This window comes from Dicentrarchus labrax, unplaced genomic scaffold, assembly GCF_905237075.1.
Source record: "Dicentrarchus labrax unplaced genomic scaffold, dlabrax2021, whole genome shotgun sequence".
Lineage (NCBI taxonomy): Eukaryota > Metazoa > Chordata > Actinopteri > Moronidae > Dicentrarchus > Dicentrarchus labrax.
Window position 1 is genome coordinate 4832113 of NW_026136714.1, and position 25986 is coordinate 4858098.

The following is a 25986-nucleotide window of genomic DNA, read 5'->3' on the forward strand; positions in this document are numbered from 1 at the left end:
GTACAAACGTTTCAGTCCATTACACTCAATATGCACTTGCTGCATTGTAACTTTTTCCCTGACTACCGCACCAGAGAAGAAGACAACCTCCACCTATAACTTAGACAAAAGTTGTGGTGTAAGAAAGTACAATATTTGATGTGTGAGCCACACAAAGCACTAGCAGTGTTGCCCTACTGTTGCTCCACCTTTGCACAAAGGTGACCACAGTTTGAGTCTTGTGATGAAACTCCTGAGAGACAGAAGGAGAACTCGAAGGATGACCTGACCCGACCTCTATGTCTAGTCAAGAGTCTGTGTTTAGAGTTTTTACACATGTTAAATCTTTCTACTGCTGAAAAATATATCTGTGATTCTATATTCAGATTTTTAAAATTTGTTTAAGTTTGTGGCCTCCTGTTAAGAGGAAGTGGTTGCATCATATGACCTGCCTGAGGAGGGAGACCTACCTCACTTCACATCCTGTGGCGACTGCACAGGATTCAAAGTTGAACAGTTGCAGAAGGAAGTCCTGTAGTTTCCACAGACCCCCCCCCCGTTTCTGCAGAAAATCACAGACTCTCTACTGTACTGTGCATACACAATGAAGGAACATTAACATAAACACACATTTCTTTTCTCTGGCTTTTAAAGGTCAAGTGTGGGGTGTCAAATGTCACACCAAGATGATCTTACCCACACGCTGCCACACACACACACACACACACACACACACACACACACAAATAAGGATGTGATTGTATCTTTATTCAGACAAGCTTGCATGCACAAAAAAGGAGCAATTTAAGCACTAAACACATTTACAAAAGGTTTTAAATATTTTCCTGAGATTGTGATGTTAAAAAACTTAGTTTCCTCTCTGGTTCCCATGGCAACAACTGTGGTTCTATGATGTCAAGCGAGCTGTGCACTAGCTACCCACTGAGGCACCTTAGCACCTACCAAAACCACACCCGAGTCCCACCAGCTATACCAGAACTATTTGTGGGTGTACTTCTCTTTGTACACAGACATTCACCACAAATACTCTCAGGTTCACAGGTTGCTTAACAGCTTTACATCACCTGAAAGTGAACATACCACCATTGATAATGAGGTTTTGATGATGGTATAAAAAGAAAAGAGAATCAAAAGGCGCAAAGACAGACCTTCACTGCACCAACACAGTCCTTACAAAATATACTTTGGTTTTAAACGACTTGAAACTCTCTGTCATTCAAATCCTTTCTGCAAACCTCCATTAAAAATCTCTGAGGGATGGACAACATATCAAATGACTGGATTAAACAGATAAGGAAGAGATGAATCACTGGAGGAAAACAAAAATGGAGGCGTTCACAGCTGACTGACAGCCAGGCGTAGGAGCAGGGCCGTGATCAGCAGGATGGGGCTGGAGGCCAGAGCCCCTGCACCGTTGTGGCGATGGCTCCTGTGGGGCCCGTTACAGTCGTCGCCAAAACAACATTCCATCTTGGCTCCGGTGTTGCCGCCGTTAGCCTTGTCGCAGAAAGCTTTGTACGTGCACGACTTTATCACGGTGTCTGGAGAGAGTGTGAGACGAGTGGGATGTGTGATGTCGGCAGACGTTCAGAGTTAAATCACTTTGAATTGTCTGAAAGCTGCGTGTTAACTTGGCATGGCACTGTGAACCCAATGAACTTTCACTCTTCTTCTCTTCATGCACACACACACACACACACACACATATATGGGCATACAGAGGTCCGTGGTTATCATAAACTGCCGGGATAACATCCAGCGACCTCAAATGATGAGGGGCTGGTTTTATGATGACACACACTCACACACACACACACACACACACACACACACACACACACACACACACACACACACATAAACAAACAGAATAAAAACCTTTTCTTTGTCAATGGAAACAGCATGAGCACTATTTTAACTGCTGCCTGTGGGTCGTCGACAGTGTTACGCTGACCTCTAGTGAGCCTTTAACAACACTGGATTCAACAAAATCATACTTGCATGTTGCATGTTTCCCTGAGTGTGTGTGTGTGTGTGTGTGTGTTTACTCACTGGGTCCTGTGATGGTGGAGCAGGCATCAGCATACTGAGGGCAGGAGGTGGAGCCCTGTCGGTTGCAATCATCCTCATTGGATGCCACGCATGTGTGACATTTGAGGGCGTGGCCTTTACAGAGAGAACAAGAGAGAGCACCTGACTTGAGACTAAGCATGTATATATACAGATGGGTGCGTGAGCTTTATTGTCTATTCATCCCATTTTGCCTCCACACACACAAGCACACACTCACAGTAGAGACACAATCAAAGCTGCTTTATGTCAACAACAACCTGTTAGATTGCACAAAAAGTATAGAATTTTTCACCATGCAGGCTATATTGATTGCTGATTAAGTTGACATGTACATCATTTAAACATTGTAGAATCTATATGAATGTTGATAAATCATACAGAAAATGTCCCAACTTGTTCTGGCCTTAGGAATATTATCAATCTTCAACCAAAGTCGGCTTTCATGAAAGAAAAATCCTGATCCTCTGTATCGCAGTGCTTCTTTAACCTCTCAGCAATGAGTCTGTGAGCTTCTAATCAACTACATCCTTCCTAAATCCAGTGTTGGTATCAGTGTTGTAGAACACTTACTGTGGCAGGCCAGAGAGATGAGCAGAAGCAGGGCGAGAGCAGTCTTCATGGCAGCAGGCTGATGGGTCATTGTGTCTTCAAGAGTCCACAGAAAGAGTGGATGAGCTGAGAGAAGGCTCTGATGGAGGGGACACCGAAGGTTGAGGTGGTGGAGGATGAGGGGGTTTAGACATGGGAAGGTGTCTGAGGGCATTAAGGTCTTATCTCTGTAATCTCCATCTATGCTGCACAGCCAGCACCCTGTGGTAATGAACTTAACCAAGCGAGCTTTAACAGGGAGACACAGTTACAGTTCAGTGTTATAAAGCTATCAGTGTTGAGATTAACAGTATTTTGAGGTCAGTTGTTGAGAGTGTTGGTGTTACAACAGTTTCTGTAACTACTGACAGTGAGCATGCTGAATCAAACTGAAACTGCCAAAGAAGCTCAAGGTCATTATTCACTCACGTCACCGCCTCAGCTGACGTGTGTGTGTGTTTGCTGGGAAGTCTGATGTAAGATGTAAGCAACGTGCATCATTACCAGCTGAGGCCATGACACACATACTGACAAACATAACACACTGACACACAATATGAGTCGTCATACTTTTCTGCTGTGTGTCTGTGTGAAAGTAATCACAAACAACCAAAATAAGTCAAAGAAAGAGGTACATTAGAGCAAATTATATGTACGTTTATTCAGGCAAATGTACGCTCAAGTCCTCAATGTGTCAACACAAGTGTGAGATCGGCAATTCTAATTTACAAATACAAACATTAATTATTATAAAAGAAATTACATCAGAATGGCATGAATATAAACTGTGGCACGTCAGTGGGTTTGTGTCAGAAGTGGGTTTACGAGGTGGTAAAGAGACGGAGTATCAGACATTAAAACTTAACGAGTATTGAAAACTGTAAAGAACCAAAAACCCTAATCTTATCTTTAACCAAAATTTGGACTTGACATTCACAATACTGTATTATATTGAGCCAAATAGTAGTTTATGTTGAGCCTTCAATAAACATTGGTGTTGCAGAGAAATTAGTTTTCTTCTGTAAAAAAGGTAAGTTTTTGTTATATTTTGTTATTCAGAACCAATACTTTTTATTTTCACCGATACTCACTGATACTTAGTTACAGCCTCATGAACGATTACTAAAACACTGCTGGACACGACTAGTTTTATTGGTGTTTGAAGAAAATAATAAGAAATACGGAGCTGTGAAAATAAACGTGCAAAAAAACAGATTAATCTGTTGAATAACTAGTGCAGAGCTGTAAATACTAATCTTCGTTACACGTAAACAACAGACAGAACCTCTTATAAAACTGTCAAACTCTTAGTTTACAAAAAGGGCAATGTGATTACTGGTAACTTAATCTGTGACACAGTGATGGTTTTAAAAGAAAAACTCATTGACATATTGCAGCACTTTCTAATCTCATAATAGCTTTAAACATCTAAAACCAAAATATGTTTGAACTTGTTCCAGTTGTTCAGGAATCTTAACACAAGATAATGAACGTACAGCGGTGGAGTTCATTTTGGTCACTCTTTACACTCCAGGATAAACTCTCTTTACTGACTTTCTGGATCAGACAAAACAAAGCCACAACATTTATATAATCACAGGAAAGTCTAAGATTGTCAGGCTATTATATTACTCTGTGACTGACTCTGTGTTGTAGTGTTAACCAGGTAAAGCTAATGTTGTGAATTACTTGCGGCTTTAGAGGTCCAGACTTATTGTGATTTCAGTGTCACTCCTGAATGAACCAAGGCCTCTGAGGACTACTGTATTTCTTCAAACGATCCTAAATTCTTTCCTCCAGTTCTTGTGCAGCTTGACTTTAACCCTGACCTAATTCCGCCCCACACAAGACCCCTGAGCGTTGCTCTTTCAGAGTAAAATCCCTATTTACTTTATAGAAAAATACATTTTATGTATTGTTGCTTTAATATAAAACGATCCTTGTCGAAGCCCATTGAAACATACTATATGCCTTGATGTAACTCTAAAACAAACCCCAGCCTGCATGATGTCATCCTGTTGGGGGTTGCTGGCAATTTAGCTGTTAAGCTGCTGGGAACTTAAGTTGAGTCACAAGCAGGTTGTTGTTGTTCACTGGCATGATGGACGAAAGCACAAGAGGCCCATATGGCCACATAATGGGCAGAAATGCAAACAAAACAACGTGACCACGTACATTATACAGATTCCCAACTCAAACAATAGTTAGCATGTACAGAACCATCTTGATTTTGTTCACAAGTAGTGCAATTGTAGTATACACAAAGTTACTTTAGACATCTGTACATAAGCAGTCTCTTTGTTGCAGGGCTGGCAGAGGGCATGAGAGCTGCTTCTTGGCTGGGGGCATGCACAGGGCGTCACTGTTAGGCAGGACTGGAGGGACCGTAGTGGCTGATTCACAGGGAGTGTCTCTCAGTCTATTTTTCCCATTTTGGAAATCAGCTCATCGCAGATCTTGGTGAGTTCCTCGATCTCTTGATTCTATGACAACACAACAAAAGGATAAACAAGCACATTTAATACATCGCTATATACTGAATTAGTACCGGGAGATAGACCGGAAGAACTGGTTTTAATGTCCTGTATGATGTGAATTTCATTTCATCCTTTTATATAACGCCATACTGGTGCAACTGCTTTAGCTCATTTGTTTCTCACTTGCGCAATAGAAGATTTGAGAAATATCTCTTTAAATAATTAAATACTTTGAGTATTTTATGTCAGTTTACAGTGTTTATACACTTATATATTTTGTTTTGAAAAGGACTGTACTGTACTCCTGACAGCATAATGAGCCACTATAAACCTATATAAAAAGGTCCAGGCATGCAACAACAAAACCGTGAAGTACAGTGAAACTGCCAGAATCTTAAAAAATACCAGGATACAATTATTTGGTCATACTGCCCAACACTATACTAAATTACAGCATAAAACACAGTTTGAAAAGAAGTAATTTCATCTAGAATTAGCATGCAGGATGAGGAGGATGCCTATTACCTTCTGCTGCAAAGCTTGTTCCAGAGACTCATTCTTCATCTGCTCCTTCCTCAAACTGGCAGTCATCGCCATGTTCTCTGAGCTCGCCTTTGTACGCACCTGAGCGATCTCCTCATTGGCCCTGGGAGATACATGGAATGAGAGAAATTGTTTTATATTTCTTATATCAAACCTGTAATAGAGCTTAATTTATTATAACTGACTTGACAGGACAACTGGATTTTCCTTCAGTCTCTACGTACTTATCTAGTTTCTCCTCAGCATGAAGTTTAAGTGTCTGGTATCTCTGCTCCTCCTGCTTGACTCTGGCCAGATACTCCTGAGCACACTTCTTCAGCACCTCTTCATTCTGTACAAGGAAACAAAGAACAACCACAGTGTTATTTATCACCTAACACAGAGAGAAAGCAGTTACCATTGTACATTGTGTGCCCTTATACTTGTCTTCTCAAGTAAAATTATGCACTTGAGTCTTGACCCTGTGGTTATTCTTTTAATATTTTTAAAACACTGAAGGCTCTTTCTGAATTCCTGAAGTTGCGCACATTTACTCCGGGAAGCTGCATAGTTTAACCACCACAGCTTTCTGTCCGCCCACAAGCAGCTGCTCTAAATCCGCTGCGAGTCAACTTGGGGTCAAGATCTTGGGGAAAACTGACTTTAATTGTGGACTTTTTCTGCTGCAGTTGTTGAATAAGAGAACCACTTTTCACTGAGTTGAGGGACAAATATTTCTAGTGACCTTCTATGTAAACTCCTGCTTGTCTCACCGCTAGGCGACCCTGGCCCCTAATGACAGAATACCCTTCAACCATATTCTGATCTTAATCCTCTTACAGCCTTCCAATATGTGTTATAACTAACAGCTGATCACCTCAGCACTTGAAACAGACGCCTTCTTTAAGCCGTGAATTTGTCCTATGACCCCTTACTTTCTTAAATCCCTCCAGGGTACTCTTCATATTCTCATAACGCCGAAACACGTCTGAGAGAGAGCGCTCCACTGAGTTCAGATCTGCCAGGGCGGCTTCCTTCTCCATCGTCACAGCATGCAAAGCCTTCTGGGAACTCTGTTTGTTGCGCTGCTCGTCCTCTGAAAAGAGAAGAAGAAGAAGACATTATTGTGGAGTGCTAAATAACTTCTTTCTTGCTCTACTAATAGTGATTGCAGAACACATTGCATTTACCACAAAAATACATAAAGTGAAACGTATGTTTTCCGGCCCTAAAATCATTACAAAAAGCAGTAAATTGTATGGTTACATCTGTTCTGTTCCCCTGAACACAACAATGTTCTGGTAGATTTTATCTTTAACATTTCTACTCACCGATCATCTGAGCGATTGTCTTCTCATATTCTGCAACAATCTTCCTGTAATAAGGCAAAACACATGATAAATCTTCCTTAACTATGACCTCTTGCACAGAACAAAAATCCCTCTGTCTGTACAACCTCATCATAACCTTACATGACCACCCCACATGCTTTCTAACCTCATCTCAGCGACTTCTTGTTTGCTGCTCTCATACTTTTTCATCCACTCATTGGCTTCCAACTCTTTAGTGATGATCTAGAAAAGAGACGTCTACTGTGAGCTCAATCATGTCAAACATATACACAATCAACTTACAAACCGCGGGTGACATATTTCATGTTGATTCATGAGATGAGTGAGATAAAAGCGTGTACCTCCTCTCTAATGAGGGTGAGAACGGCCTGTTTTTCTGCCTCGCTGATGCAGATGGAATCCAGGACCTGACTTCCTGTTTTCTCCATTTCACTTCCTCCTGACTTCTTCTTCAGCATGCACGGATCCTCATACTGCTGAGGGCAGAAGGAAATCACTTATGTCAACTTTCATCTTTTATCGTACATCCAGTAGGATAATGGGGGGTAAGCCCACCTAAACTTTATAATAGAGAAACTCACAGTCTCCATTTTGGCAAGGAGCAATCACAACACTGGCATAAAGACATTCAATTCTACCTTCTTATACCCCAAACAATTTCTTATGCAAACTTTACTACTGTTTCTAGTAGTGTAAGTATAAAATGCATACGTTTCTGTGCAGGAAATTGTTGTTTTTTTTCTCTGGGAAGCCTATTATACTGTAGGTGTTTAGAAAAGCCAATGCTTGCACCCAGCAATATGTTACATCAGCAGTTAGTCAGTATACCAATTAGTGAGAGAAAGAGCCAAAAAGGTTTATACTGAACACATTATATTTCTCTCTCTATATGCCTGCTCTCTCCTTCTTCTGTTCTCTAGGCTTCTCTCGTTCTCATTTTTTAACCCCACACCCCTCTTGCCTTTCAATCGATGTTCTTACACATCTCAATGCTGCTTCTTCTCCTCCCCTGTCTCTCTCCTCTCTCATTTTGTCCTTCCCGGGATTATGATATCATATTCTAATATCCTGAATGATAAATCCAAATCCATCTGTCACCTGAGTACATGAACACAGTGGCAGACACTAAGAACCTCCTGCTGTCCTACAGCACAGTGCAGTCATCATATCAGCCGGGCGATCATACTGCAGCTTTAGATACAATGCAGGTGGCTCTAAACACAACACTAGGCTGCCTATTAGTGTACATCTTTAAATCACAACGCACTTGACAATTTGCATCATTTGCTGTGTAAATGTCACTAATTCAGATCTGAACACAATGTTATGTTGGGACATGTCTGGACGTTTTTGTTAGCAACTGATGGTAAATTTAACTAATGAAAGAGTGCTTCATCCCCACCTAGTGGTCACTGGTGGAATTGCTGTGTCAGACTGTCCACAATGATGAATAAATAGACTGTATATGAACATGAATGATTTATTGTGATATTTACTTACCACAGTGCAGCAGTCTGAGTCTTCAGGTTTTGATGTCACATTGCAGTCTTGAACTGGAAGAAAGTGAGACACAGGTTACAATGAAGTTAAGATCAATATAATGTAATCTGGTTCATCTCCCAATCTAGTTCTCATAATAAATATCATTGTATTATACCCACATGTGCTCATACTCAGTGATAAAATAATTAAAACCTTGTATTAAGTTGTGAAATGGATGAGATGGGATAAGTATGTGTGTCTGTGTATGTAAATTCTGTATTGTTTTTGTAATCTTTTATATAATTTGTAAAGAGTGCTTAATGTTTGTTAACTAAAATACCAGTAAATAGACATAAAAAAGTATTCTCATGACTTATGCAATATTGAATGCTCCCTTCCATGAAGTCTGCCATGTATCTACAGTAGCCTAGAATGGACAACCCAAAAAGTGGCTCTAGATAAGGCCATTTGTGTTTTTTGTGTGTTTCACAGCCACCGTAGTTTCTCTTGTGCGTTTGGAAAGGGAGGGTGAAGCAAGTGAGTTGCAATCTGCATCTACACTGCTAGATACCGCTAAATCCAACACACTGGACCTTTAAATCAAAAACTAAACTCACATTATTGGCAGTTTGTTTTCCCCTCAGTTATGACTCTCAATGAACCTAAATGACTATTTGCATTTCAAACTCTTATATTAGCTCAGTACATCTTTGAGAATCGCCTGTCTTTGGGCAAAGCCAATACAAATACTAAAGGTTCACAGTAAAAACAACCACCCTGCCTTTAGAAACAATAAATAACAGTAATACAGACTACTGATGCAGTGATGTGCTGTTATGCAATGTTTGTAACAGTGAGGCTACTAGGATCAGACCAGTCACAAAAGCTGTGTCACATTCAGTCTGAAGCCACCAGTGTGATCATATAATCTAAATATTTATAAGACTAAAACAGCTCTCCTCCAACAGGCACAAACCCACTGTACTGTTGCACTGCTCTGTGGTGCTCATGACCCACACGGTCACAAGTTTCAATGCAGTGTAAAATAATATGTAAAGTTAATAATTAATGTTGTGCTTGTAAGACAAAGATAACCTTGCTGTCTGGTATTGATAGAGTGTAACCATTAACATCCAGTTATCTGATCTCTGTACAGTAAAGTCCCTACTGATACTACTGTATCAGTGTCTACTGCAACTAGGGGGCTATCTGACATGTACACATGAGCAAAACATAAAAATCAATAGTCATTGATCCTTTTACTCACTGCTTTCGTCCTTGTCTGGTTTGACACCGCCACTGCTCGCCAACTTCTCCTCATCTGTGGCGTGGTCACCATGATGGTCATCCTTTAACAGCAGCAACCAGAATCAACCACATTGACTGCATGAAACCTCTCAAGAGCTAAAACTACCACATGAGTCAGATGATCATTAGACACAATTATTAATCCTTACCTGCCCGCTGAAATCCTTCTGCATTGGCTGGTTCTGCTTCATTTTACACGAGTTCCTGAGAATGAAGGTCAATAACAACATCAGTGTCAGCACTAACCAAATTAATATCTCTCTATGTGTGTACATGTGGGCAGGTGTAATGATGAGGAGAGAAATCAGGAGAGACAGAAAGCCTTACAGCCAGACCTCGTGGCTCTGCTCTGTGTGTGCCTCGGAGTTCGCATGCTCTGCTAAAAGTGCTGAATTACGCAGCAGAAAATGCAGATTAATGAAATAGATTGCTGCCAAATTAAAATAAGAGCAACAGTTGCATGGAGCATTAGAGGGAATTACAGTGTTTCCACTAACACTCTGTCCTCTACTTTCTAAATCTAGTTCACTTGTTTTTCACCTTCACTTTGTGTTCGAAGGAAAGTTTAGGTCAGCTGAATGACTATGGCGTGAGCCTGGACTTGGACTGACGTTAAAAACACACACACGTCTGCACACACGATTATACAGTACTTACAACAGAACACAGAGGAAATGGACTTGCTCAGCAGTCCTGATGCCACACAGAGAGAAGGGAAACAGAATGACAGGTTTGGAAGGAAAAGGAAGGAAAGACACAGGAGAGGATGGGACAGGGGTTAGGTTAAAAACAAGGTGAGTGCAGGGTTATTATAGTTTAATAAATAAAAAAACAAGACTGAAAGTAGACAGGCGAGCGTGTTTGGTTAAACTGGAGAGTAAAATCTTGAAACTAATGTGATATTAAAATCTTAATCTAAACCCGCTTGTGTGGTAAAAAAAAAAAGAAACCTGCCATTTTAAGACTTTTAAAATGGCATTTGTTTCTGTGCTTGTCCTTTAATATTGTTTTATAGGCTAGACAATTATAAAGAGGTAATGGAAATATTTGAATTGCTTTTTTGTTAATTATCTGTAAAAAATCCTGGACACACTTACAGCTGAGGATAAATAGCCAAAATACTTCTGTTTGCTAAGCAAGAAAAACATCACATGGAAATGACTGCAGGCCAAAGAAAAGAAGACAGGACTGCAATTGTCAATAAAATAAACTGTATAGAGAATCTGACCTTTATCTTAAAGGCTGTGATATGGATAATATGGAAAATAAAGGAAGAAACTGACTTTACACACAGTATATTGACCTAAGAGATGTGACCCATTACATATGTAATTCAAAGACCCTGTTCCTGTATAGTGTTGCCAATGTCAAACTTCTTATATAGTTTGAAAATATCAATAAAACATACTAATAACTTATCTTTGTGCACAAAACTGCTATAGTATATATCACAAAAAACTTGGAGATAATAGAGATGTGAGTCATGATTCTGCTTTAGCATCAACACTACTGAAAAACGCCACAAGAGGGCATTGTTTGACACTTTAAGTTCTCATTATCATTCAAAGAACATTTTCTGTCAGCATTGCCACGAGATAGTCGTTAAAAATAATTAATCCATCTAGGAACATAGAAAAACTCCACTAAATTACGACCTGTGAAGTAATTATAAACTAAATGATGAAGTAAAAAATAAAGGCGAGCTGAAATTCTAAATTAAAATTATCTAAAAACATGAATTAAAATGAACTGAAAACAATAAGAAAAACATTAAAAACTATAATAACACTGGTGAGCAATGAATGGAAGTGCAGGAGAGAAACAACAAACAAAACAGGCCACCACAGTTGATTAAAACGGGAACACTTTGATCACTTCAGGTTCATTGTGCACAATGGCAAGCATTCACTAATGTTCCCTACGGCCATAAAAGAGAGAGCAGCGTTTGTTCAGCTTGAAAATCTGTGAGTCACATTAGTTCAGCCACACACTGATTACTGAAGAGGAATGGCCTTTGTGTTTGTGTTTGTTTTCGAACGTTTTACTCACGTGATAATTGTGCTGTTGGTCTCACAGGTTAGTTTTGTGTTTGATTGCACAGCGTCAGAGTTCACGTTCCCATTAAGCAAGTCAGGATCCACGCAAATGTTGTGACTGGGGATCAAATTTGAGTCGGGGCTGGAGTCAGACGTCACCGGAGCCTCGTCGTCCACTTCAGAAGGATCTGGTTTGTTTAGCGGGGAGAGGACGGACAGTGATGGGGGACGGAGGGCTTTAGGCTGGGAGAGGAGGCCAGGACTGGGTTTGTTACTGAGGGTCAGGTTGAGGTTCTGGTCCAAACCAAAGCTGTTGTCATTAGCTGAGGAGCGGGTGAGGTTGTTCAGGGAATCGACCTCTTGGGATTGAACTGGGCTGATGTCCTGGTTGAAGTTCTTGTCCAGAATGTGGTTTGTAACATCAGGAAGAACTGTGAAAAGAGAAGAAAAGTACATAAGTTTAAGTATGTAACTAAGTTTACATAGAAACTTTCAAGAGGAGCATGAAGTAATTTGCAAGAAACTTGTTAGCAAATGGTTGCTTATTTATACATCCAGCAGTTATGGACTGTGTATGTCTGTTGTTTATGGTGCTGAAAGGGTACTGATGTGCTTCCTGCAGCAGAAAGCGATGCTATAAGAGCAGCGAAAGTTAATTAAAAAGTAAAGTTGCATCCGGACAGCTAAACAATGAGCTGAAACTATAAAGCTCTGAGACGGGCTGCAGTTTAGGGTGACTTCTACACTGACACATTGTTTTTACTTTGACATTTGTTAATATAAAAATATCAGTTATAGCCAATTTAAGATGACAGGAGGGTTAAATAAACTGCATAATTGAATATCATCTGCATAGCACTGATAGGAGATACCATAAAATGACTTATTATCTGGACAAATAGAAATATATACATGGAAAAACAGAATAGGTCCAAGGAGAGAACCTTGGGGCATGCCACAATACAATCTGATGTTTGCAAACTCTGTTATTTCAAATGAGGACAAAGAGTTAGCAGAAAGGTAGAATAAGAACCACCGAGAGCTAAACAGATCTGAATCTTTCCTCCAATAGTAAAACCAAACATCCCCATCCTGTGGCTACTTAAAGATAGTATCTGTGATTCAGGGATTTAAACTTGAAGTGATGGCTTCTCCTTCTCCTGTTAGAACATTTAAAATGGCTGCTGGCTTCCTCTCAGAGCACTTCCTCACACATCCCGTTAACAGCTAGCTAACGACCACAGCAGCATGCTGGCCTCTGTTGAGTCACACTGCTGTTGAAACACAGGACTCTCTGTTACTGAAAAATACACCCACACACACTGTAAAACTAACACAACTACACAGAAGAATAAAACTGAAATAACCTCTCCTGTATGATTGTGTATTTCCCTTTAAACATCCACACAACATGAATGAAGTCAATGTGGTTTCACCTTGAGTGGCTAACAGCTTTTCACATCGTTTGTCATGACTAATGTGTGACTTACTGCATCACACAGTCAATTAATGCAAGTTTATGTAAGCTCCTGCTCAAATCTGGGTACTTTCAGGCAAACACACCCTTCGGAGACAGAGAACAGATGCAGAAGAACCACACCCAGTCATGCAGAGTACACACCACCACGTGGCCTAGCAACAAAAACAACATCAGGCTTTATTACAGTTTCACAACTCAGCGAAAAAGAGGAAAAGAAGACAGGGAGGGAAGTGGGAGAGAAAGCCAGTGAGAGAGAAACAGATAGTATACAGGTAGACAAATAGCAGTGTAGGGTTTCAGCTACGTTGTGGTTCAGCAGTACATACAGTGAGATGTGGCCTGTGGTTGTTCCTATGAACAGACAGCGATTCCCCCCTGAGCCATTTTAGTGTAATTATAGTGAACCAGAATATCAATTTCTCCACACAGTTGATCTTTTATTTATGAAACTATCCCAGATTTTGAACAGAGCGTGTGACTGTCTTAGCATTAAAAAGGAGACTCGTATTGTCTTCAAACTGAATTCAATAACAAACACATTCATCTCCCTGTCATTATCTCTGGCACAGCGTCCCATATGCTTTGGTCTAAATGTGTCTAATTTCAACTAGCCAAGCCATCCAAAACATGCAGACCAATTTTATCCTAATACATGTACAGTACATGTCAAAATCAATTATTTTGATGAAAGCAGATGGAGCTGGAAAAAACAGAGTTTGCAAGCATCAGTGATATAATGGCATTTGTTTCTGCACAGAAGATGTCCTGCAGATGATCTATTACCATGGTAATAGTAGATGGAAATGTGTAGTACTCGTGTCTGTGTGGGTGAAAGCAGGACAGTGGAGAGGTGAGGAAGGGGGCTTTGGATTGGACAGAAGTGGGTCTCTTTGGCATCTTCAAACAGACTGGATTCATTTATCAGGCGATTTACGAGTCTGTGCCTAACAGGAGAGAGCTCGCTTACATTACTAATAACTTGACAGTAAGCTGATCCAAGATCTGTGTGATCATCAAAAGCAGGCAAGTTGGCACTGTGGTCGACATCATAATGCTCCAGACAAACAGTGACGACATTAGTGTAATTATTATGCTTCAATTAAAGTGTCAGTTCACCCAAATTACAAAAAACAAAAACATAGAAACCATAAACCTAATCGTAAAGATAAATATCTAAAAAATACATGTGCACATATAACTGAAACTATCTGTATTATAAGGTATGACTGGAGTTAAGTAAGAAAATATTTTGTTTATAATTCGCTTTTAGCAACCCAAAATATGCTGCATTGCTTCACGGCACAAATGGAGTTTAAGCTTTCTAGCACCGTCAAATGATTATCACATTTGTACAAGAAGTAATGGTGTCTAAAGTACTAATGATAATAACTAGTTAAAAACAGCCATTTATCTATAAATACCAATAGTGAGAAATGAAGTTGTTCTATGTGTGTAGCTGAATCTGACTCTCAGTCCTGATCTGGATAATTTTATGAGACTTATCACAGTGGACATTTTCACACCTACGCCACCGAAGTGTCCGACTGGGTGTTGTTTTGTTTTTTTTACATTTATGCAATATTAATGCTGATATGCTACCTGTGTCGGTACCAATACAAAAAAAAAGAATTGGCTGCTGTGATGTACAGGTGTACTCCAGGACACTGTGACTTCACTGTTGGGTGTGATTACGGATGCAACAAAGCACACTTTTGACCCCACCCAAACACCTGTTGTGCCTTTTCAGCCTGATGATCAGTTTGTTAATGTCTAAACACAAGCAGCCATAACAAATACTTTCCATAAATAAAATACAGTCTAAACTTTTACCAACATTTTTAATTATACAGGAATTAACTGATCAGGAGCTGATACCCAGCTCTACCTGAGAATAGCCAATGTCACCAATCAGGTGTGACCAGTATAAGAGCAGCCATCTCACCTGTGTGGTTGGAGTTGTCCAGTTGGCTCAGTAGCTTCACAACACCTGGAGACTCTGCTTCTGGAGTCTCGAAGGTCCCTTCAGAGTCGGAACTGTGAAGAAAAAAAGAGAAGAAGACCTTAACAAAACCCCCATTCACAAAAACGAAAAGAAAGGAGACAGAAACGTACGAAGAGACAGTGAGAGAGAGGTCAGAGCTCAAGTGTTTTGGGAAGTTGTCTCAAGTAGTCTGGAACTAAAAATCCCGTTTGAATTTGAGAATGTGCCAAACTGAAAAATATAATCCATAAAACTAAATTAATTATTCTCATGAAGTGATTTAAAGCATGTGGTAAAAGCTAATCACATTGCCTGGTTTGAAGCTATATTCTCAAACAGCAGTCCACTGTCTCTGAGAACAGAGAGGCATTGGAAATGTTGATCAGTCTAAATAACTACATATAACTGCGTAATATAACAATGAAGGCACTGGTTGTGTGTTGCAGTGTAAAAGTCATTCTAACAAATGAGCGACGGCTTTCCAATATCAATCTTCTGTTTTCCTAAAGTGACACAAAAACAATAGATCAGAGCTCTAAGCAGCTGAAAATAAACAAGCTGCTTTTATTTTAAAAGGAAGTCAGAGGAAGGGAGAGGAGAGGAAGTTAAGTCCTACAAGGCCACCTGCATCCTTTGCGCCTCAAAGGACACATACACACACACACACACACACACACACACACACACACACACACACACACACACACACACACACACACACACACACACAAAGTCTTTTGGTCTGCTGTGTCAGCTGCCTAGACACCCAGCCCAAATTTATTTCCAAACTGTGGAGACTAAAACGAAGGCAGAGACAGGGAGAGTGAGAGTGTGTGTGGTTGTGTGTGTGTGTGTGTACCCGTTCCCAGCCACTTGAACACACATCAAAACGTCCGCACTCTAATGAAAAGCAGCACACGAAGGAACAAAGCTGCCAATACCCAACAACACTCCCATCTCTGATACGAGTTCACACAAACACATTCACACATGCTGGAGCTCTATACAAACACGACCATCCAGAGCTAATCCTCATATACATAACCCACCCCCCACCCTGCACACACACACACACACACACACACACACACACACACACACAGGATCACGTCCCAGTGATGGCCCCAACGGCTGCGATCTTGGATGGTTACTAAGAAACTAGAAATGGACAGAAAAAGAATCAAAAGCTTTGGAAAACTGTGACTTTTTCTCCCCTTCCCCCCAACTTTTTTAGCAACTGTTCCCAAACTGCCAAACAGCCTTCACACACACTCGAACACACACGCTCAAACAGGGGCCTAGATAGTCAGATCTTCTGTGTTTGGTGTCTCATAAAGAAACAGGATACTGAACACAAAGCAGGGATTCACAAAACAGTAGTTTGAGTGTCTGTATTTTGACTAAGAATCTGTTTTTAGCCCGTGACGGCATGACACAGCCACTGGGATCCATAGCATAGGAAAGAATCTGAGATTATACTACAGCATCAGTTAGTGTGTTGCTCTCTATGTGTGTGTGTATATATCCACCACCTGTCAGTATGACTCAGGGGAATTTACAGTCATCACACAAACACCCACACAGGCACACAATCAATCAATCTATTGCTATTTAAATGAAAGGAAATCACTCTCTCTTTTTAATCTTTTACAGGCCCACCTGTAAACAAGCTGCCTCCCTCTATATATTCGCTCTCTCTCTCACACACACAAACATCGTGGCCTAGCCCTCTTACTTGTCCTCTCCTTCATCCTTGGATGTGGGCTGCCCTTCGTCCCCCACACCCCCGGTCACTGCTGACCATGTCCATTTGGCCCACTGGACCGGAGACAACCAGGACATCCCTGCACCACGTCGGGTCTTAAACCTGCTGCCACCTCCAAAATGTAACGGTAAACTTCCTCCTTCTCTGGATTAGTTTAGATCGTCACTGCTGTCAATCAGGTTCACTGATCCTCCACAGTCCTTCTCTCAACTGCAAAAAGGAGACTCTCGAAAACAAGCTGTCGTTGTGTCTTCTTGCCTTTCTCCCTCCTTACGTCTGCTCTGGCCCGTCTTGCTTTCTATATGGCTTGCTCACTTCCTCCTCTTGCTTAGCAGCTCAGCTCTCCCATCCTCCACTTGTGCATTGTTGACGCTCGTGAGAGAGAAACGTGTCTCACGCTGCTGCTGCTGCTGCTTTGCTCTCCACAGCACTGACTCACACAGTGCAGATTACTGGAGCATCAGTAGTCACTCCTCTCTCTGCTCCCCTCCCCTCTCCCTCTCTGTCTGGGTGGACGATCAGCTGGTTAACAGACGTGGGCTCGCTCTGCTCTCTCAGGAGTTTGCCTCCCCCTCCCCAATTCTTTCAGGGTTTGTCGATTGTGTGTGTGTGTGGGGGGGGCAGAGGAGAGGCAATGCTTCCTGTTTTAAGAGGCATATAAGCGTCTGGTATAACCAGACGTTTGTGTCTTCAAGGGAGAGATGATGAAAAGAGAGCGGTGGGAAGAAAGGGAGGAAATGGTGAGGCCAACAGTATATTTTAAAAGCTGTAAGGATGTACACCCTCCCTAATTCCCTATAACTATAAAGTAAAATGCAGTAACTACATTTCAACAGCTTTTTAGGACAATATATCCTTTTGGACTATTGTTGCTCTGAAACAGACTATTTCTTTTAATTTAAATGGACTGAAGGAATTTTCTGTGTAAATTAACTGACTGACATGTGACTTTCTGACATGTTTGGGCAGCCCACAATGAGTTTGAAAAGGTAATTTGAGTTGTTAATGGTTTGTTTACTTGGCAGCTCACAGTGGAGACTGTGGATTACCGTGATTGTGCCGAAAAAGAGCACTTGTGCCTCTTTTTCCTGGATGAATAAATGGAGACGAGAGCTGCCAAAGTTGCGAAGATATTTTGTATCCTTTATATGTATTACAATCCACACAGACAGATAACATCAGAACTGGAAATGTAGCCGCTAATTCCATTATGTGTGACCAAACGTACAGAGGAACTATTGTTTGCTGAAAATATCCAGGTCAGTCGGCAAACAAATCAATACAGCAAACCTAGATTCTACAGTAATGGTGCAACATCAACAACCATCAGACTGACAACAAAGTCATTCGGATAAAAGCTCTCATCGCTGCTCACACACATGTGTCTCTGAGCCTGTTCATGGATGGCTTATGTAACTGTAAGTCCAGGATTTCACATTTATACATTCTCTCTCTCTCTCTCTGTCTCTCTCTCACACACATCTAAGCCAGATGAGATGAGTTCTTTGACTAATCTAATAAGAGGAGGATGGTTAAGCCACTGTGAAAAAGGTTAACAGGGAAATAAAAAAGGAAGCAGCAGAGGTGCGTTGCTTTTTATTTGCACTTTGAGGTTCCCTTCCTGCTGTTTACTGCTCACACGTGGAAAACGTGGACTGAAAGGCAGAAGCTCTACCACCGATTACACCGAGCTGGTCCACAGAGACAGGCAGGCTGATAGATGAATACATGAGCCAACACACTCAAAAATAATGTCACACACGGGTGAACACAGAGAAAGAGACTCTGTTCAGTCTGCAATAGCTGCACTGAAAAATGGAGAAAATTAGAGGCATGGAAGATGGAAGACAGCATTAATTAAAAATAGGGAGTGAGAGACAACGGAGAGATAACAAGGATGTGAATATGTTAACTGAGATACAAGGACATGTGAGTTTTGGGGCAGGGCTGGAATCTGAAATGCTCTATTGTTTTCCTTAAACATTCCTGACATTGTCTCCTTTAACCTCCTTTGTTTCCTTATTTATCAGTAAGTATAGCCAAGAGGACAAACCTGTCTGTCTTGCAGAAGACACAATCTGCCTGAAGCAAACAAACCCCCCTTAAGCAGCACACACAGATCTGATGGATGTCCTGTGTTGCACAAACTGTTTCCTCTGCTACACCTAGAAGTTGTAAACTTGCCTCTGGACATACAGTAACAACAGAGACACATGTCTTCACACAGACAGAGACAGCATGCAGAAGTGGACAGAGTGGGAATATTCCTGACTCTCTCCCTGGCAGAGACATGAACCACAGACAGAGAAGAAGGAAAACAGAAAGAGGGAAAAGAATCAGCTCTTATGTAATACCTTCAAACCACAAATAGCACACAGTGAACAGTGGCAAACCCACACATACAGTACACCCATACGATCTAGAGCTGCCATCTTAGCACACGGAGACACAGAATCACCAATTACATTTCTGACTGATAGCAGCATGTGCAGTTATGAGCTAAGAATACATGAGTAATGATAAACATGTCTGTGAGCCACAACAGAGGTGATGTGATACTGGATGAGATAACTATGTGTGTGCGCACACACACACAGGAGAGGAAATTAGAGAAGCTTCTCAACTATCACAGACTATTCATCTCAGCTCTCAATCCCTCGCATGATGACAGAAAGGTCACGAATCTGACATTTTATATAGCAGCACCATGAGGTCAACATTTCCCCTGACCAATATTTAGGTGCATAACAATCTTAAAAATTAATTGGTGGATTTAAATTCAATTTGCAGTGATTATTTTAGACATGCTAGCATGGCTTTGGGGGTGGCATTGTTGGTCTGTCAGCTGGTCTGTCTACCACTGATCCAGACTGAAATATCTCAATTAGTGGAAAGAAATCCTGACCTAATTGTTAGATAAGCGTGGGAATTACTGAGAACACTTTCATTTTTGGACACCAAAATATCCACTTTCCATACAAGGTATTTGGAAATACTAAAGGTCTAATGTGCAGATTGTCCTGACATTTGTTGAGTGAAACCCCCGTCAAGATGAGTTATTTTCATTTTAAATGTCCTCACAATGCTCCACTCTAGCACTAACCTGAAGACACATTTTAAATGTTTATGACTAGTTCTTCTAAGAATAACAGAGTCGTCAGTATGTTGTCTAACATAATGATATTGTGGCGTGTAATTGCAGCTTTCGTTCTTTTAATTTTAGACATGGGCACTAACCATGTTTCAATTACAAGTTGCATTAAAAGAAACGTCAAAACTGCCGCTGTCATTAAATGTTTCTACTTTGATCAACATTTACACAGTGCAGATGTCAAACAGCAAACGTACAATGTAATAAACATGTCAGTGTCAGTATTTACAATGTAAGTGCTCCCGGTCATGTGTCTTAACTCAAACAGCTATAAAGTTAACATAACTACGGCGGTTACACAGACATGAGGGATTAGAGGATAACATGTGAGTTTCGTTTATGGTGTGAAATATATTTTTGAGCTTCGGCTTTAAAAGCTTCAGTCGGTGAATTAGACCGTTACTGAGCAGTGAGCAGTGTGTAGCATTTAGTGGCGTCTAGCATTGAAGTTGCAGATTGGAACTAAAACCAAAAGGCAATCTACAGCCAGTGTTTGGTTTATCCGGTCTCAGCTACTGCAGAAACATGTTGGTTCAACATGGCAACATCCGCAGAAGATGATTAAGTTTTCATTCTTAGGTAACAAAAACACAATGATTCTCATTTTCAGGCGATTATACACAAATGCAAACAGACCTATTTTGCCAATAGATCCTCCTAAATGTTACACACTAGACCTTTAAAGTGAAAGCAATAATTTTGCCATGAAATATCCTGCCCAAGTGACAACCTGCAAGATTATTGTTTTCCTTAATGAGACAACACATTCAGTGCAGGGTCATTCTTTAATCACTCAGATATCAACACAGGGGCAGTGGTGGCCTAAAGGTTAGAATCCCCGGTTCAATCCCCGGACTGGCATGATAAATCTGGGTGGGGAAAGTGCCCCTCCCTCATTACCATCACCAGTAGCTGTGGTTGTACTGGGCAGCTTCCAGGCATTAATGTGTTTAACTGTACGAATGTGATCCGGGTGTTTCTGCAAAAGAGAGGCTTCCTCTCTGTGAAGCTAAAGTAAAGTAATTAAAACTAATTAACTAAAGTAATACACGGTCTAACAATATTGATTCATTCATATTACATTAAGGTTCTTCTATTTATCCCAAACAACCTTCTTCAAACTAATTTTGTATGTTCAGAAACCAAAACTACATAGACGCTTAGACCAGTAAAATATTCTATGAACAGGCAACAGGTTGAGTCAGTATTGTTTGCTTTCAATAGAAAGCAGCACACACGATATTTATAATAAAAGGAAGTAGTGGATAATGTTCCAGCGTATGCTATGCTGCGACTATGCAGTCTGCCAAGTATAAGCATGAGGGTGTGTGTTCATGGGAATGTAAGTATATGTGGGAGACACAAGTAGGGGCATTAACATTCAGTACATGTTTATATACTGTATGTTCTGCAGTAAGTTGGACTATCTATGTGCCTGTCTATGTAATGACTCATCTAATGTGGACAGAAAAATACTGCTGGATCATATTCATTTGCATGCTCTATGATATAGCTCCATCTAGTGGTCATTACTGGACTTTCAGACAGGTTCCCCACATAAATAAAACAATAACATAAAAAAAAACAAAAAAAAACAGCAATATTAGATTCAGCTACCCTTCAGTGACACAATGTCAGGATGAAAGAGCAAAGCAGATAAAAGGGATGAATAAATGTGCGAAACAAAGTAAGAGAGGTACATAACAGGTCTGATGTCACCTTTGGGAGCTTAAACAGAGTTGACAGGCTCTCTGGTTTCACCATGGCAACCATTTGGGAGGGGTCACAAGAGTATTATACTGTTAAAACATACACGACACATACACCCTCACACACAGACAGGTAGAAGTAAAGAAGGTACATTTTATGGAAGCACAACTGTGTTTGCATCCTTGATTTCTCTGCATCTTTTTTTTATAGGAAACAGCCAATTAGTTGCAATCAGAGCAGAAAAAGCTAGCAGGGAGCGCACAGAGTTAGACTGAACGGAGCCGAGGCACTCACCGTGCTATAGAATAACTTAACTGACAGTGGCATGATAAAACAATTAGAGAAAGAATTAGGAAACAAGAGATAAAGAGGAGGGGGTGTTACCAGAGAGGAGTCATGTATAGACACCAACTGAGCTATTGTTTGAGGCTACAATGGTAAAACAAGAGCAAACAATTCCCAGACAATAGTACATGTACATTGCACACACATGCACGCACAGAGCTGGGAGACAACACACCCCCTACTGTTCTACTTTGTTTTCATTCATTTCCTTTGCCTTTTAAATCCAGATCAACTAGATTTCCATTCAAAATGCCATATAGCTGTTAAAGTATTTTCATTGCACTGGAATTAGGACACAGAGATATCAGCATCTATAACAATTCTGTGCAAGTGAGGAGTTTTCAGCCATTAAATTCAACATGAGCCAGCAGTGAGTTTCATTTTCATGTCGGCAAACTTTGTCAGTGTTTGCTCATGCATAATTAAAATGTACATTTTGTGCCTGCCTTCATGTATTCTCAATGTGCGTCTCTCTCTAAAGGAATGTTTTTCAGCCTACACTGGCCTAAATTCATAGTGCAGCAAGAAAAGAGCTCCAAATGCAGGTCAGCCTCTTCCCAAATGAGGGATTGGGTCTGAATGTTCAAGGGTTCTGGAGAACAGGAAGTGTACTGTACATCAAAGACTGTTCCAGTTAGGATATAAAATGGATGATTAAGTCAACTAAAATTAGACCAGAAGATGAAAACTGCGATCCCACGGCACTGGTTGGCTTCCCAGTTTTCCCACAGGGGAGACCCCAACCCCCCATCTGCCCTAACACAAACACAGGCGCAGAAGACCACAGTATGCTTATGTGATCAGTGAGGTTTTTCTCAAAAATAACAATTGCTTTAACATGGTTTTGTCTCAGTGTCTTCAGTCCGCTGCTTCGCCTTTCTGTCTCTGCCATCTCCGAAACAACATCAGCTTCAGTTCATGGCGGCACTGCTTCATATATTAACAACCGCTGTTCTCCACGAATCACTGAGTGAACACGGTGATATTTAAAAAAGGATTGGCTGAATATGGATTAGCCTGCGCATTTACGTGTGTCGAGACAAAGTGTTACGCTACAAGGGGCTTACAGAAGCTTTTAAAAAATTCAGATATAAAGCTTCACTGAGATCAGCTGGGAGGACAAAGTGAAAGGGCTCACTCTCTTCAAAGGATTAGAGAGAAAAAGAAGAGGAGAGCCCAGCGGTTAAGTGCTTTTAAGCTCTGACGAATGCCTCAGCAACAACATCTTCATTCCCTCTCCCCTCATTTTAACAAGACACATGCTTCAGACAGCTGCAGTTCATATATCACACGGTACTTTAAGGAAACACACACACACACAGCATGAACAAAACAGCTGTGATACCTGCTCAGATAGAAATAAACTGTGAAGCCTGTATGATTCAAATACCACTTTGGAATAAGGGTCACAGCTACATAATTAATAGACAAAAGCTGCAGCTAAAATGTCAAAACCAATAAAAAAATAAGGAAGGCTTGGACACTGCCTTAATTTCAAGAGCATGACCCGATCAGCTCATGCTCATTACACTAGCCTCTCTGCTCATGTCATCATCTGTCCAACTTCCCTCTGTCCTTAGATTTGAATACCTAAATCGTATTCAAAACAGCAGGTCAGGAGATGCTGCGTCCAGAGCTGTAATGATGGGCTGATTTGCTTTTTAGTCCAGGAGGCAAAAACCCCCCAGCTCTCAAAGAAGCATCAAGGTCTCAGCACTGCCCTTCAACCCCTTATCTCACACTCCTCTTCCCCTCCCTGCCACACAAGCACCGACTTCATACGCACAACACAATCTCAAGTACCAAAGGGCGAAATTGATCTGCTGTTCTTGATCATCAGCTATTTTCGGAGTCTCTCTACTTGTGCAAGTTTCCCCTTTTTCTCATCAAGAACTTGCAAACACACAAACAAACAAACAATGAAGCATCTCGTCTTACATGCTGCTCTTCTTCCGCAGGGAGCTGATGGAGCCCTTCCTGTTTTGGCTGAGGGAGCCCCCCATGGCAACGGCAGAGTCTGTGTTTGTCTCAGGCTTTTATCCCAGATGCTCCGCGTGTCCTTTTCACCTTCCAAGGTTCACCTCTGCCTCTCCTTCAGACAGCGTGGCTCAACGGCAGAGCCCAACACCACACCGCTTCTCATGACTTGTTATTATTTAACCAAGCAGCCTTCTCCTCTCCTTGTCTTTTTCTCTCTCGCTATCTCTGATGCTGTACAGTCTAAAGGCTCAGGAGTACTAGCGATCACACATGAATAGCTCTGCTGACAGCCCCGCCTTCTCGCTCTAAAGCTCCCTCTCTCTTACACACACACACACACACACACACAACAGAAGCAGATTACATTCACTTGTCAGGCAGTGCATAGCCTTTAGAGGGAGAAAGAGAGAGAGGAGGAGAGTGTGTGTGTGTGTAAGAGAGAGGGGGGGTTGTTTAAAGACCACTAAGTCCAAGGAGTTGGAGGGGGTAGATGGTGTGTGTGTGTGTGTGTGTGTGTGTGTGTGTGTCAATGTGTCATGGGGGGTATCTGGCAGGGGTGAGAGTATTGTTCAAGCGTGAAAGACTCTCTTCCATTGTTAGTCAGCTGAATACCAGATCAGAGATCCAGGGGGAGGGATGGAAGATGATGGAGGGAGAGTTGGCGGCATAAAACACAGCCCCACTTGTTGTGCCACATTCCCACTACCTGCTGTGACCCCAATACCCACCCCTGCAGGTCCTTTTAGCATGACAATACACACAAACACATACATTGTAGTTTTCTTAACTTTATTGCTTTAATATCCTAAGCTCATCACAGTGTTTTTACCTTATACCTTGAAACTATAAATCTGGTCACACAACACATCCACAAGGCTGATAAATACAACACTTACTGCAATAAACATGTGAAAAGCTAGTTAAACAAGTAAGAGAAAGTATGGAAATGTGCTAAATCATTGATGCATTCATCCTATTGAGTCTTGTAATGACTAAAGAAGCAAAACATACCTCCTGATTCAAGCCTGTCCCATCCTGTTAGTCTCTCTAATCAAATGGAAAAATGGCTAAAAGCCCTGAGAGCTGTGGTGGGTCAGCGGTGCCCACAACAGGACAGGCCCTTCCTTTGAGAATAACTGAGAGGCTTTAATGCATAACTTCCTCCCACTGAAATGAATCACATGAGGCTCAATATGGAGGTCCTAATTTCTGAATGACTCATTACATTTCACACACAGTGGGAGCAAAAGCGCGCGCACACACACACACACACACACACACACACACGCACAAAAACTGCGTGGCAATTAAATAATTATTAAATATGTAACTTTTTTCACACTAATTACAGCCACTTGACCGTTATGCTTCGTAGCTTGTAACTCGCTAGCGCTGTAAATTACGATTTAATACATCAACAATTACACAATTTAGCAAATAACTCCGACGAATATCTTGAAAGAAAACAAACAAACGACAAAAACCTTTTAATAAGTATTTTTTACTTGCCTCATAGTTGTTGTCCAATGTTGTTGCTGCTCAATTCAACCGCTGCAGGTGATGCTGTGTTTTCCTCACGACTGCGCATGCTCGAGTCATTTCCCATAGTAACGAGATTTAAGTTGTAAATAAGAATAAAAGCGCCTGTTCAATATAAATAGACAGGTTTATGATGGTAGGACACAGGATGCTTTATTTAATATTCCCTAAAAAAATATGTGCTGCCTAACAAGTAT

General features: G+C 41.0%; 2 protein-coding genes and 1 long non-coding RNA gene across 9 annotated transcripts; 1 reads left to right on the forward strand and 2 right to left on the reverse strand.

Moving 5' to 3' along the window:
• Positions 1–726: 726 nt before the first annotated feature.
• si:ch211-113d22.2 (uncharacterized) lies at positions 727–2974 on the reverse strand. Its single transcript, XM_051422868.1, has 3 exons — positions 2644–2974; positions 2053–2166; positions 727–1541 (listed from the first exon to the last, which is right to left on the reverse strand). Exons 1-3 carry the CDS (start codon positions 2834–2836, stop codon positions 1336–1338), a joined length of 513 nt encoding a protein of 170 aa, XP_051278828.1. The 5' UTR covers positions 2837–2974; the 3' UTR covers positions 727–1335.
• A 323-nt stretch (positions 2975–3297) lies between these two features.
• On the reverse strand, positions 3298–25824 carry LOC127376186 (transforming acidic coiled-coil-containing protein 1). Of its 7 annotated transcripts, none has more exons than XM_051422857.1 (14): positions 25760–25824; positions 15261–15352; positions 11852–12269; positions 10460–10495; positions 9952–10006; positions 9762–9843; positions 8513–8565; positions 7354–7488; positions 7158–7234; positions 6992–7035; positions 6596–6756; positions 5906–6012; positions 5664–5784; positions 3298–5144 (listed from the first exon to the last, which is right to left on the reverse strand). In XM_051422857.1, exons 1-14 carry the CDS (start codon positions 25762–25764, stop codon positions 5076–5078), a joined length of 1455 nt encoding a protein of 484 aa, XP_051278817.1. In that variant the 5' UTR covers positions 25765–25824; the 3' UTR covers positions 3298–5075. The 7 variants fall into 7 exon arrangements, with proteins under 7 accessions (XP_051278817.1, XP_051278818.1, XP_051278816.1 ...); XM_051422858.1 differs by lacking the exon at positions 25760–25824 and adding an exon at positions 24209–24521 and having other exon boundaries at positions 7354–7485; XM_051422856.1 differs by lacking the exon at positions 25760–25824 and adding an exon at positions 24209–24521.
• On the forward strand, positions 17768–20819 carry LOC127376194 (uncharacterized). Its single transcript, XR_007887490.1, has 3 exons — positions 17768–17804; positions 18090–18201; positions 19095–20819. It is a non-coding gene; the product is annotated as an uncharacterized LOC127376194 (long non-coding RNA).
• Positions 25825–25986: the final 162 nt, after the last annotated feature.

Bases quoted from the DNA above. Each gene is read 5' to 3' on its own strand.
- si:ch211-113d22.2 (XM_051422868.1), bottom strand. From the start codon at position 2,836: ATGCCCTCAGACACCTTCCCATGTCTAAACCCCCTCATCCTCCACCAC. The intron at 2,167-2,643 runs GTAAGTGTTCTA...CTCTCTGTAAAG, and splicing joins CATCTCTCTGGCCTGCCACA to GCCACGCCCTCAAATGTCAC. The intron at 1,542-2,052 runs GTGAGTAAACAC...CACTCTCTCCAG, and splicing joins CTCCACCATCACAGGACCCA to ACACCGTGATAAAGTCGTGC.
- LOC127376186 (XM_051422852.1), bottom strand. From the start codon at position 17,141: ATGTCCTGGTTGTCTCCGGTCCAGTGGGCCAAATGGACATGGTCAGCA. The intron at 9,844-9,951 runs GTAAGGATTAAT...CTGCTGTTAAAG, and splicing joins AGAAGGATTTCAGCGGGCAG to GATGACCATCATGGTGACCA. The intron at 8,566-9,761 runs GTGAGTAAAAGG...ACTTTCTTCCAG, and splicing joins ACCAGACAAGGACGAAAGCA to TTCAAGACTGCAATGTGACA.